Source organism: Gymnoscopelus braueri (genome assembly GCF_963280865.1).
Source record: "Gymnoscopelus braueri genome assembly, chromosome: 20".
NCBI lineage: Eukaryota > Metazoa > Chordata > Actinopteri > Myctophiformes > Myctophidae > Gymnoscopelus > Gymnoscopelus braueri.
Window position 1 is genome coordinate 30342181 of NC_137622.1, and position 13217 is coordinate 30355397.

A 13217-nucleotide genomic window follows, 5' to 3' on the forward strand; every position below is an offset into this window, starting at 1 on the left:
TAACTTTGGAGAGCATGAAGACTGCTGGATCATTTGTCTGAGTGTTTTTTTTCCTTTGCTTTGATCCCAGGAATGAATGAGGTTCTTCTTATAGCAACACCTGTTGCGTAAATATAGAAACAAATCAGACACAGTTTAAATGGTTATTATTATTTGGCTCGTTACATTTGTTCACTTGTTTTATGTTTGCAAGCTATACAATTTCTTCCACATAGGTCTTGTCACCATAATTTGGCCTATTGTATACACCAGACCAAGTATGTTAATATCAAGTAACATTACCATGCCACACCAACACGTATTGTAAATGATGTTTAATATTAACATTCAAAGTTTGCTAATTAAGGTCTAAGGTATAGAAGCAGGCAAATAACACAAGCTTGCAAATTGACCAGTTGTTTTTTGGTCTGGTTTATGTTTGACATAATTAATGGCTATTAAGTTTTTATCATGGTATAGTGCTATATTTAAAAGTCCTGAGCGCTATTGTGGCTCCCACCCCTCAGAAATAAAGTCAGATACGTTTCACTGGAACAGAGCATTTCCATTTGTTCCACACAGGTACAAATCTCAAATCAGTGAACAAGACCGCCATCTAGTTAGTGCACTGCATTATTGAATAAGAGTCAATGGAAAACAGATCGATTCACCACTTGAGGCAGTGATCAATGTAGCAACACAGACACAAAACAACCATAGACATTTTTCAATGAAAATCTCAACTGAACTAAAATGAAATTAGATGAATCAAGACAAATTGGGATAGACAGACAGACAGACAGACAGACAGACAGACAGACAGACAGACACAATAAATGATTGAGGATCATTTGATCCAAGTGGGACAGGAAAATAACATGGACATCACAAAGCTAGCACAGAAATGTATATGAACATTATTTGCAAACTTTCTATCCCATTCCCAACAAGTTACAAAGGATAGCCTAACTAAAACCTTTGCAAGTTCCCAGATCTGCATAGACCTTTTTCCGATTTATGAAAATGACATCAATGATTGAAAGGTTACATTTCAATTGAGAGTACATCTGTGGCCATGGAAATTGCCAGGGAGAAATAAGCTGATCAGGCTGAGAAAGAGACTGAATAACTTGTCGGCCTCACTGAAATTGTAATGAGTTTTTCTTTTGAATTCTGCCCTTTGAGAATTTTCCATAGCAAGGTTATGAGTCAGGTTTAATAAGGAACAGAGCTGCTTGTGTAGCAGCCAAGTGACTTGTCAATACACGACGATGACATTGATGATCATCCCCCTCCATAACCTTGGTTCTACACCAGCAGTTTTGTTTGTTTGTTTTCTACACTGAAGAGGGGAACAGTTACAAATATGGGGATGTTTTTGTAATACCTGGACCTACCACAAGGGGAGGGGTCCTTTTACATCAGAAATGGGAAATTACATGCAAGATAATAAATACTCCTCCAAATCCTACACCTTGGAATATTTTTACTTGGATATTTTGGGGGTTTATCTTCTCATCCTGAAATCATATCCACCAAATCACCAGCAGCTTTGTAGTGCATCTGGGGTTGAGGATATCCTCTTCACCTCGATCGCTTAGAATGACTTTCATGCTCGGCTGCTGTCCAATTTTATACTCCTGGAGTTGCTAGGCGACAGGAACATCCTTATTACAAGTGTGTTCTGGGAAATGATGAGACCAATAAATGAGTTCTCTGGGTGTGCAAGTTATTATCTGCCCTCCACCACTGCCGTTATCATATTGGTCAATGAAAAAGAGGGATTCTATGCAAATCATTTTCAATTACTTGGAGTGTTTGCTTTGGCCTGCCTGATGAGCCAGATGAATGGGGATCACATCTCAAGATTATTCAACTGGTCTCATTACACTGGGCAGGTTCAGTTAATCACAGGCAGTGATTTGAGTGGATTTTTAAATAGAATCTTATTTTCTACAGTTATCCTCATGTGCTCTGTTCAGTGAAAATGTACGGTCTCCAAAGCATTTTCAGAAACATTTAAAAATATGATGTACACAGCAAATATACCGTGAGGCAGGACAAAGACAACACATATTGCAGAAAGAGCAAAGGATGCAGGAAATATGTGACAAATGCTTGCAAATATGGTTCATGGACTTTTCAGCAACAGAGCTGAAAACAGCTCTCGCTTTTATTTAGCCTTATTGTACATGCCATTATCCTAGTAATTCCACTGTGGCAAACAATTCAATAATTTAGATAAGAATGTTTTAGATAGCTAAAATGGGGGTCAGCACAGACCTGCTCCTGCTGTGGTTCATTATCATGTACCCAGGAGGTGTTCTGCTTATTTGTAACAACTACTTTGATCAATATACCCTTAAACCCTATCTATAAACTCCTATTTTTTTTGCATCTTGGGCTGGCTCACCCCATAACAAATCTATACTTCATGTTGTCGTGGTCCATTCTGTGTCTGCAGAGGGATGTGGACAGCACTGCATTGTGTGCCGGGCCGGCCCAATATTGCATAATGACCCCACCGGCTAAACCTTATTATAAGATCATGAAAGATACATATCTCATAAATGGTAGAACTAACGTGATTATATGGGGCTCCTTGTCTGCAAGAGCAGCTAATGGTGAGTGTGTGTGTGTGTGTGTGTGTGTGTGTGTGTGTGTGTGTGTGTGTGTGTGTGTGTGTGTGTGTGTGTGTGTGTGTGTGTGTGTGTGTGGGGGGGGGGGGGGGTGGCTGTAGTGGGAATAAGGGCCCTGTTATCTGACTGTGTTTGTCTGAAATGCTACCCCCACCAGGATTTTTCACCTCCATCCTCTCCCCCAGATAAATCCCTGTTGCACTTAGTAGTCATCCATTTTTAATGTCGGAGCCTCAGCTGGAGAAAGTAATGGAGACAGTGGGGAGAGGGAGGGAGGGAAAGGAGGATGGGAGGGGAGGTATAGAGAGGCATGGTCAACGTGTGGATGACGTTACCCAAATGCTTTAGTTCATGCATGTAGATACAGTAGTCCCCTTCCTTTGTTGCCCTTCTTGTGCCGCGTGTAATTGGTGAACTCACAAATGTCAATATTGAACAATGTTAAGCTGTCCCAGCCGTTAAAATGAAGTCATATAATGTACTGATCCAACACAAAAAAAGGACAACGGCAACAACCAGTAAGCAGTGTTTACTGTCTTCAGCCCCTTAACAGGAGCGCAGCAACGATTCCACAGATGGGAGGCGTAAAGCCGGGGAGGGCGAGCTATTCATTCCTCTTCAGTGCAAACATTTGAATGGCCATGCAGGCATAAGCCAAGACATTCCTGTGTGGGCAGACCTTCCTAAACAAGTACCATGGACAACTATGGCACTCTGTTTGGCCTACAGGAGCAGCTCCTTGGGTTTGCCAGCTACAGACTTTAGCTTAATTCTGATAGTGTTCTGTATAATTGGTGTTGGTAATGAAGACTCATCATTGTACTGATCCTTATCCAGTCGGTCGGTCAGTTAGTCAGAAGTCGGGAGAAAGCTGTTGCTGTAAGAATCTACTTTTAAATACATATGTATGTAATAATTTAGTCATTTAATGGAAATGTGAGCAGATTATAATTGCATGGAAGAGTCAATAAGTAAGCCAGCTGAAAAACAGGACAACATGGATCCAAATATTTGATAAGTTTTTATTCCTCTAGTGAATTTGTATGTTGTTATTCTGCACAGCAGCATACAGGAAATTGTGGTAAAATATAAATAACAAAGTTCAACAGTGTCTCTTTTTCTCTTATTCATTTAATCAAAAACCTCTGTTAAAAGTGGCAAATTGTCAACCTTTGTCATTATCCACTCTCTTACACACTCTCAAGAATGTAACATTGAACAACTAAACTTTAAAAAGTAATGGGTATCATCATTATTTACAGACAATCACCTTTTGGTGAACAATGCTTATAGCTTCTTGGAAATTCACTTCCATAATGTTAAATGCAATAAAACGAAAATACAATTATGTTATACAAAGATCAAAAATACTATCAAAACCCTTATTATAAATGGCAGCACTATATCAATAAACTGCTGTTGACATTTTACATGTAAGTACAAAATCCTGTTGAGGTAGCGCCCTCTGAAGTCACTTGAAATGTTAAAATACTGAATAAACATCACTTTATGTACAATACAGCAAATCTCTCATCCTTCTTCAATGCAATTTGTATTCCTTTGGTAAACAAAACTGTCTGAAATGTGCAGTCCTGCAAGTGACACTTTTCAATCATACATTCACAATATTTTTGCATCTTTTTTGGGTTTCTTCAGAAAAAGTGGGCTAATACATTGTTGTTTAATAACATTCATTTGCTCTACACACCACTACCCCATCCAAAAAAAATAAAAGATAACGGCTATTGTGACTTACTCAAAGTAATATAGCGTTTGAGTATTCAGTATTCATACATATTGATCATCTCTGGCAAATACATTGTCAGGGCAAACCAGAACCAAACCACAATGAGACTGTAAAAGAGATAGGCCTACCTAAGAGGGAAAAAAAACAAATCCAGTGTGTCGCCCTTATTTGGGAATGTAAACATAAAGAATGTAATAGTTTCTCTCATTTGGGTATTTTCACTGCGCATAGGCTCATAGCATAAGAACCTTCTTGCCATACAAGATTGGAAAGCCTTTTGGCCTGGTAACAATTGATTATAATGTTCCCCAGAGAATATGAGCCCTTAACAGAGGCTACATTGTCCTGGTTTTCCTTTTTTCTTTTCTTCATTCCTGCCACACAGATTGAATGTCAACTTTAGAGCAAGCTGGAAAATATGTTGTGGAGTTTTTAGGCAGGCAGAATAGGAGTCGGGGGAGAGTTCTAATTCCGGCCAGACACACACAAGTTCTCATAATGACACATTCTTGAGCTTCGTTTAATGGCAAACATAACTTTGGTTTTCTAAGACAAAAGAAAATAGTAAGCTTAGCTTACCGTACAAAAATACTTGTAGAAATATGACATTCATACCCTTTTGTCAATGACAGTGTGTTTCCCTACAAGACCAAAATACTTAGCATTTATTCACACTTTGTGATTATGGATACATAGGTGTATTTATATGCACACGCTCAAATGGCTACAAACTATAAGGAAAAATAAAATTCAATGTATAAAGCATAAAATTATTCTATGTGGATAAAGGAACTATAAAAATATAAGAGATTTCGGGAAAAAAAGATAAAAATCAATATCTGGTTATGAAACTGGGATAAAGGCTACTATAAGCCGAAATCAAAACAGTCATCTGAAAATTGTTCAGTGCAATTAAATTTACTTTACAGTCTGTCTGTCTAAAATATTTTCATTCTCTTACCACCCACAGCCCTGCCCCCCTTTATTGGTCGTTGGGCAGGCTGGTCTTTTGAGAGTGGACAGTATTTTATCGTGTGGGCATTGTCCCCGTTGGCACTGCAAAGGGGACAGGTATACGCCCGCAGGATCGGACACACGACCCTCCCGTCCGGGGTCTTCAGGACGTGGGAACCGTACACCTCCTCCGGCGCGCCGTTATTTCGGCAGAAGACGCAGATCTTTGGTTCCTGTTTGTTCCTGGAAGAAGTTGGCTTGCGCATCTTCCTCTCCATGCCAAAGAGATCGAACCCCGCGAAGCCACCGCTGCCACTGCCGGGGCCGAAGCCCTGCATCTCCCTCTCCGGCAGCGGACCACCGCCGCCGCCGAGCTGGTTCTGGTGGAACGGGCTCAGGATCGAGAAGCGTTCCTTCAGGTCGAGGATGGAGGCGGGCGGCGGGCTGCCGGATGACGGACAGCAGCAGTCCAGAGGACCGCCGCTCTCGCCGGTGCTGCCCGCGATTACGCACGAACACTCCGGGGAATCGTCCAAGCCCAGGGTGGCTTTCAGGGACTCGGTGATGGCGTTGGGGTTCTGGGGCATCATGCTGAGCTGATGCGTGTTGTTTTTCGTGACCAACGTCGACAGACCGAGGTAGTCGTTCCAGAAATTGAAAGTGTAGTCGTATGGGTTGCGCGCGTTCAAATAGTTGTGATTGAGAAAATCCATGGCCACTTCAGATTTTTTTTTTTCCCCCCGTCAAAAACAAACCCAAAAAAAAAGAACCGATGTAATCCCTTTTAAGGTTCTCTAGCAGTTCGTCTCCAGAATAGTTCATGTACCGTGGTGTCGTTCCAGTGTCTGTTATGTATGAATGTGTATGAGCGCATTTCTAACAGGCTTTCTGGTTATAAGGACCAGGAGGGAAGGAACGGCAGAAAGAGGGCGGGGCGCTCTCTCTTCAAACCAAGTTTCTCTCGGGGTTGCCATGTCCGCTTATTATAAGCCACTTTGGGCTTGTTTTTCTGTGAAGTCGCTTGTAAATATTGGTAGTCTGCGGATTGCGGTTGTTTGGGTTTAATTGTTTCTAAAGTGTTGTTGTTGCTTATTTGTAATTGTTTCCTAATGCTGTTTAAACCAGTGTTTCTCAAACATGTTCAAGTCAAGAAGAACCCCCAAATTAATATTTGTCCCCATCTGAAAACATTTTATGCCAGGGATCCCATACAAGAAAATAAAATATTTTTTGAAAATAGCAGATATACAACTGAGCTGTGAGCTTGTAGATCTGCTATTTTCAGATATTCAACGGGGGCGTAGGGCTCGCTTCTTTTGGGCTTGTTTTGATATATGTTATCGCTTATTTCTCTCACACAATCTGGCAACACTGGTTTCTCTCATCAAAGGCAGATTTAGACACATGGCAGGCGTTTACCTTGCGTAATACGCAAAAAACACAGTCAATATTAACACTCGTGGCTTATAAATACTGAACATCCTTTGAAAAATAATCTACCTGAGGAATTGCGCAAAGGAAGGGGGGAAACATCCACACAGCCTCGACTATTATATGCTGCTGTGCTGTGTATGTGAGCAGCAATCAATTACCGTCGGGGAACATATCTCTTTGTTGGCCCAGTACAAAAACACTGCGATTACGCATGCTTCGTGAATCAATATCGTCAATCATTGTGCGCAGACACCAGCAACACCAGCTCGGGTATTCATTCGCATTCTTTAACCTCTCCAGTGCCAATTTTGCTCCATAACATGATGTGAGTTGAACGATAGTAGCCTTTTACAGTAGACTGACTCAATATTTCGGGAGTACTAAAGTGCAGTGGTTCTCGAACTTTTAAATTTCAAGGACCTCCCCTTAACTCTGACAGTATAGAAATGGAACCAAATGGATTGGTTAATTCCAGTACACTGTCAGAGTTACAGACTTGTAAAGGTCCATTTAGAATCCCCTCATAGAACCCTGAGGGTCCCTGGGCCACACTTTGAGAACCACTGCTCTAGTGATGAATGAGTAAACTATTATGAAACAATATCAGAATTTTGCCATAGACAGTAGGCTACTACACTCCCACGAAACATTACTTTGGTTTACACTGAGACACAAATAGAATTCAGAGGACAGACACATAATAATAATAAATAAATATTAATTCCTCACAACATACTTGTCCTTTTTTGTATGTGTATATTCATATAGCCTATATTCATTAAGAGTTTCACTGGTAAATGGAGAAAGCAAGTTTTGTTGAAATGACAACATAACTGAGATAGCCAGCTATATTACTTTAGTGTTTACAAACATGCATGTAAGAAAACCATGTTGCAGCCTCTAAATCAGTGTATATCAAAAGGATGCAAAAGTGGGTCAAAATATTCTCTGACTGGGTCAAAACATTAATAAACATGGGAACTATAAAGGGTTGCATTATTTCATTTAGTTATTTTTTTAGGAATGTGGGTCCGGGTGCAAAACAAACTGGTCTAAATACACAAGGACACTCACTCTTTTGTATTTGAAGCTCAGAGGAACACATTTCAGAAAAAATTTAATACAAATAAAAATAACTTCATGCAGACAAAGCCACAAGAGAAGAGTTAGCGTTTCAACAGGGGGCAGTATACTGCAATTACATACCGACCCTTAAGCAACCCTCTAAGCCACTTCCTCCAACACCCCCCCCCCCCCCCCCACCCCACAGTGCCTATCTGAGCTTAATGATGGCCAGTGCCAGTGGCAGCGAGATGAAAGTCACCCATGCCGTTCCACTATGAAGATGTCATTTGCATATTTTGACTCTATTCAAGGAGTGATAGCCAGAAGGCAGCTCCATCTCAGCCCATATGGAGAGTGTGACAAGGTGCGCACACTACAATGTCATCTTCATGCCACAGTGAATCCAATACCCAGTCTTTTGTCCTGATAACAGTCAGTTACATCTGCACGATTAAACAAAAAGGTCTCGGACAGCCTTGGTCAGGGTATTTAGGATGTCTCATTATAATACACATGATTGAAAGCGGTGACGTTTGGATTATTCCATAACTACCATCCAAATAGCTGATCATGTTTAAGGAGATATTGACAATAGGAACATGTAATTCTAGTTCTTTGCCTCTAGGTGATCATGTCAGTGTGTTCAGGTCACAATAGACCTGACCAGGTGTCTGGAGATAGCATCCCTGTGGCTTAATGTCAATCATTGTCTCAACCCAGCTTACTGTACCAGTCATTTTAGCTCAGAGTTTTCCTCTCTGTTGAAAGCAGAAAAATATTAAAACAAGCGTGCATTGTTTTCTAAAGGAATACAGACAGAATACAGATCTTTCACAAACTTAATGTGGTAAAAAAAAAAAGAATTGTGTAAAATGAAGCTAATTTGGGGTGCAATAACTCATATTCTGTTAGTTATTGAGGGTCCATAAAATCAGTCTATGAATTCCAGATTTTAACCAGATGAACCCTAGCAGGGGAAACATTTGGCAAAAATAACCGATCTACAAGCTCAAAATGCATTGCAACACGACACGTTGTGAGCTTGAGATGACCAGCAACACCAGCTCGGGTATTCGTTTGCATTCTTTAACCTCTTCAATGCCAAATGCCAATGGCGTCGAGGGAAAAAAAGAAGCAGATCAAGTATAGAGCCCTAGGGGATTTGTCAGGATCCAAAAGTGTACCACTGGAGGTTCTGATCAGGACAAGAAAACAAAACAGCAGAGAACAGGGAACAGAAAAACAAGATGTTTGTCCTGACTTCATGATCACTGTAAGATTTGCAAGCCACTGCTTTTAACTTGTTATCACATAATTGAAGTCTCAGTTCTGCGGCTATCAGCCATTACAGTTCGTTGGAAGACAATTCTAAAATGGAATAATAAAAAATTCAGCATTGGATTCATGGTTGATATATAACACGCACTGAAAGTGAAGTAATGTTGTCTTTGTACCATGTGCCTGTGTACCAATGATCTATATAAAGACATCAATATGTCTCCATACCAATGTCACCACAATAGACTCCTGTACTGTCCATGCATTATTATACTGCTCTCAGTAATTAAAGTGATTCTGATTGTTAGGTTGGAAAGCAGAAGAAACAATGAGGCAACAAGCTGCTGAGCCCAGTCACTGGCCAGTGATCTTGTGATGAAGTGGGCAGGTTGTGGAATGTGGAAGCAGGCCTCTCGAAAACAACGATAACACAACTGAGTGGTGTTCTAATTAAAACTACTGGCGGCAGGGGGGTCTGCATGGTCTGTTCAAATGTAATCACGCCAAAGTATCACATATATTTTTAAGGGATCTATCAGGAATGTACTGCTGCCTTCGAGACCAAAGCCATAAAAGCAGAGCATAAAGGCACTGGCTTGACTATACCGCAGTGTTTTAGGAAGCACTTTCTCTCTGTGTTTTGTGTGCTCAGCAAGTTAGTTGGAAACAGTATTGACTGTTCATCTGATTTTCACTCTGAAGTCCCTTTCGGTTTGTGCAGAATATGAATTTTGTGAAGGAGCATTAATAATGTAGGTAATCATCATTTCTGTCCCCCCCCCCCTTCTTTTTTTTTTGCAGCCAGGATAGATTGTAGTGTGCACATTCCAGTGTTACTGCAGTGTAAAATATTAATGGCCACATTATTGCTTAATTTTGTTGTGACTAAGAGGGATTAATGCTCATCCATTAACCATAGAGCTAATTCCATGGCCTTGCCTCAAGGTACCATGTGGACAAGGAAGTGAGATTAGCAGTGGAATGATGCATAACATCAGCAGGGTGGCTATTGCTGTAAATCGATTTGGATTTGAAGCACACTGACTAAGTGGTTATTGTGTAAGTGTTTTGGTTTTTGCAGAGAAAGGGGGGGGGGGGGTTACAGATCATCATCAAGGCCTTTAGTTGTGGAGTGGGGGGGGCTTTTGTTTTTCATGACCAAAAATCTATTTCATTTGCATGTGTGAGCACTGAGCTCATTAGAAACATAGGATTTACATTTTAAAATTTTAGCTGTTTGTGCTCAAGATGAATTATGCAATGCAAATCAATTCCCACTTGCCTTTTTGCTGATGTTAGGGGAATGGTCTTGTATGATTTATACCATCTTGAGCAGCTAATCTACCTCTGATATGCAGGCTGCATGCATTATGCCTCTGATTTATAATCATAAACACATTCTGTGGTGACATGGGACTAGGTTTTAGGCTGATTGTCTGATTGCCTGATTGCCCAGATCACACAGAAGGGGTGGAAAAGGGTTTGTAACAGTTCAAGCAAAACAAGACAACACAATGTCTACTTGAGATAATTAATGAATAATTATGGAATTGTGGAATACATGGAGACAAAAACAATTATTTACAATTAAATACTTAGTTGTGTTGTAATTTTGAATGCAAATCCTTAAGCCCAGAGAGGCGCTCGTAACAACTCCTTTCCAACTTATGAATTTTGATGTAAAATTATATCCAGTGTTAATTTACCTAACTCATAAATTATCACTTTACTGCGTGGGTCTCCGCTTTTGTTCTGTAGTGCTCATTATAATGAGAGAAGTTGCTTACCTTCAGCAATGGCCTTGGGTGTGCAGGTGTTACAGAGCAACACACAAGATGGGAGGTGTCTGCCTATTATTACTCTGTCAATGACAGCTGCACTGAAGCAGTGCCTTGCTCAAGGACACCTCCCACACACACACACACATACACACACACGTTTACAGTGCATATTGATCATGGTAACAATACATAATGGGTTTTCAAGAATTGCTGAAAAATCCATTTAGCTATATTGATTACTATAATGAAGATGAATGCTGAATCACTCAGTACAAAAATGGCTTGTATGCATTTATGACCTGTATATTTTGTACCACATTTCTCATTTGTGCAGCGAACTGCAGCTATTTTCTTTTTTCCCCGTCTTTTTTCCCCTTGTTTCTTCCTTCCTTCCTTCCTTCAAACCTCAGACCCGTGGATTACCATGTGTTTTCATTCAAATCCATTAGGCCGGTGTTTGTGATTATGCAAATAAGGGAACATGGAGGAAATTTAATCAGGGTGCAAATTTGATTTCACGTGAAAGATTGCTCGGGGGTGGTGGGGTTGGGAGGGAGGAGTTTGATCACATAATATTGAACAACCAAATTATGTTCAATATTTGTTTTCACAGTGCCTCTCCACTTGGACACCCCATAGCTTTTATAGGCTTAAGGTTTTGCCTCGGCGTGCAGCCTGGAATTAAACAGTCTTGTATAAGGTTTGATTATCCTTTGTTTTCCCAAGAGAACACCGAACACAAACGACAAACCACAGTTAATAGCAAGCATTTCCATATCAGCAGCATAACATAGAGGCATGTGTTTATGCATTTTTATTATTGTTGTGCCCCGTGCACAAAATATCTAAGTGCTTGCTTTTCTCTTTTGTTCCCTAAGCTGAATGGCTTGGAAATTGGCTCTTTATAATTGCATATTCACTCGGAAGACAGCCATTGTGCTTTAGCATGTGCCAGTGAAGATAACCGGTGATTAAAACTGAATGTGTTTTTCAGGGAGACATTAAACCGATAAAGCATGTCAGTCAATGAGAGAGGCAAAGATCATATTTACTAGCTCAGATGTAGAACAAAGTCATGGTTTCTACAAAGACTGCCTGGCCTTAGTTTAGAAGTTGTGTGACCTAGAATCTCAAGCCAATCAAGGGCAAGTTATTCATTGGTAAGGACTCTAGAAATTGTATTGACCCAACAGTTTTGAGTGTAAAGTGCATAATTTAAACAAATTCCCGATCTTAGGTGCTAGTTGAAAACTTTTTTCAAGGTACAGGAAGAGAGACCTTTAAGACTTCTAGTTTGAGATAGTCAACAATATTGTTTTTCAGGACATGTACAAGTTTAGTATACAGCAGTGGAAGCAGTACGTTGGCACTCAAGGACATAACACTGGCTTTTATTGCATTTTAACTGTCTGTGCACCCTATTCAGTCTACATGGTTCTTCAAATAAATAGGGAAGAGGTTTTTTTGCCAGTACTACATATGGCTCTGAAGGGTGCTAATGCATTAGTCACACTTGGACACCGTTAGTGGAATATTGCGGACACATGAGGAATGCCACACCAACGATGACAGTTTAGGCCCACAATACTTGTGAATCTAAGCGTTGAAGAGATATTTTGATAGCGTCTGCATGCAACTGCACTGGGACTGACTGGTTAAGTGCAGCAAATAAACGTCCCAAGAGTCTAAGCCCCGGCAATGTTGCTCCCTTACAAAGTGGTTCCAATGCATTAGCATCCTATTGCTGGTGGGGCCAAGACTAAGCAACATTTTCAGTCCCTTTTTGTCATTAGAACATGTAACAAAGTTAATGAGAAATCTATGCAATTCAGGATACATAATGGAACTGTAGCACATCTTATTCATCTATGCAATTCAGGGTTTCATAGATATACAGGGCAACTTTTAGCACACATGCATTTACAGGGCTTGCATAACAGAGCATTTAATCATTTGGAGTGTGTATTAATTAAAGAACAGTTAAACTAGTATGCTTTCGCTTGATGGAATTTAGTGTCAAAGGCCCCACATGGATGCAGAGGCAGACTTGTTTGCTGAACATCGATCATGCTGAAAATCACAGGGTTGCATATTGTCATTGGAAAGCGTGTCAGTTTGCCCTATAGTTCTGGGATCAATATCGAGGGACATGTCCCTCACATTCCATGTTGTATTGAGGCATGTGTGCAGTGGAAACATCCAAATCACAGGCAGCTCACCACTGTGGCAAGATTACGCCAAGTCAGTGAGCAAGGGGTGGATTACACCTTGTATTGGCAAGGTAAAATAAAGTCCATCAAAAGTAGGAACTCACATTTTGCGACACTATGGTCTGTGCTA

At 40.4% G+C, this 13217-nt stretch overlaps 1 protein-coding gene across 1 annotated transcript; it reads right to left on the bottom strand.

The window, feature by feature from the left end:
* Nucleotides 1–3651: 3651 nt before the first annotated feature.
* nanos1 (nanos homolog 1) lies at nt 3652–6163 on the bottom strand. The gene has a single exon (XM_080416247.1). It carries the CDS (start codon nt 6030–6032, stop codon nt 5304–5306), a length of 729 nt encoding a protein of 242 aa, XP_080272373.1. The 5' UTR covers nt 6033–6163; the 3' UTR covers nt 3652–5303.
* Between the last annotated feature and the right edge of the window lie 7054 nt (nt 6164–13217).

Coding starts and splice junctions, on each gene's coding strand:
- nanos1 (XM_080416247.1), bottom strand. CDS start 6,032: ATGGATTTTCTCAATCACAACTATTTGAACGCGCGCAACCCATACGAC.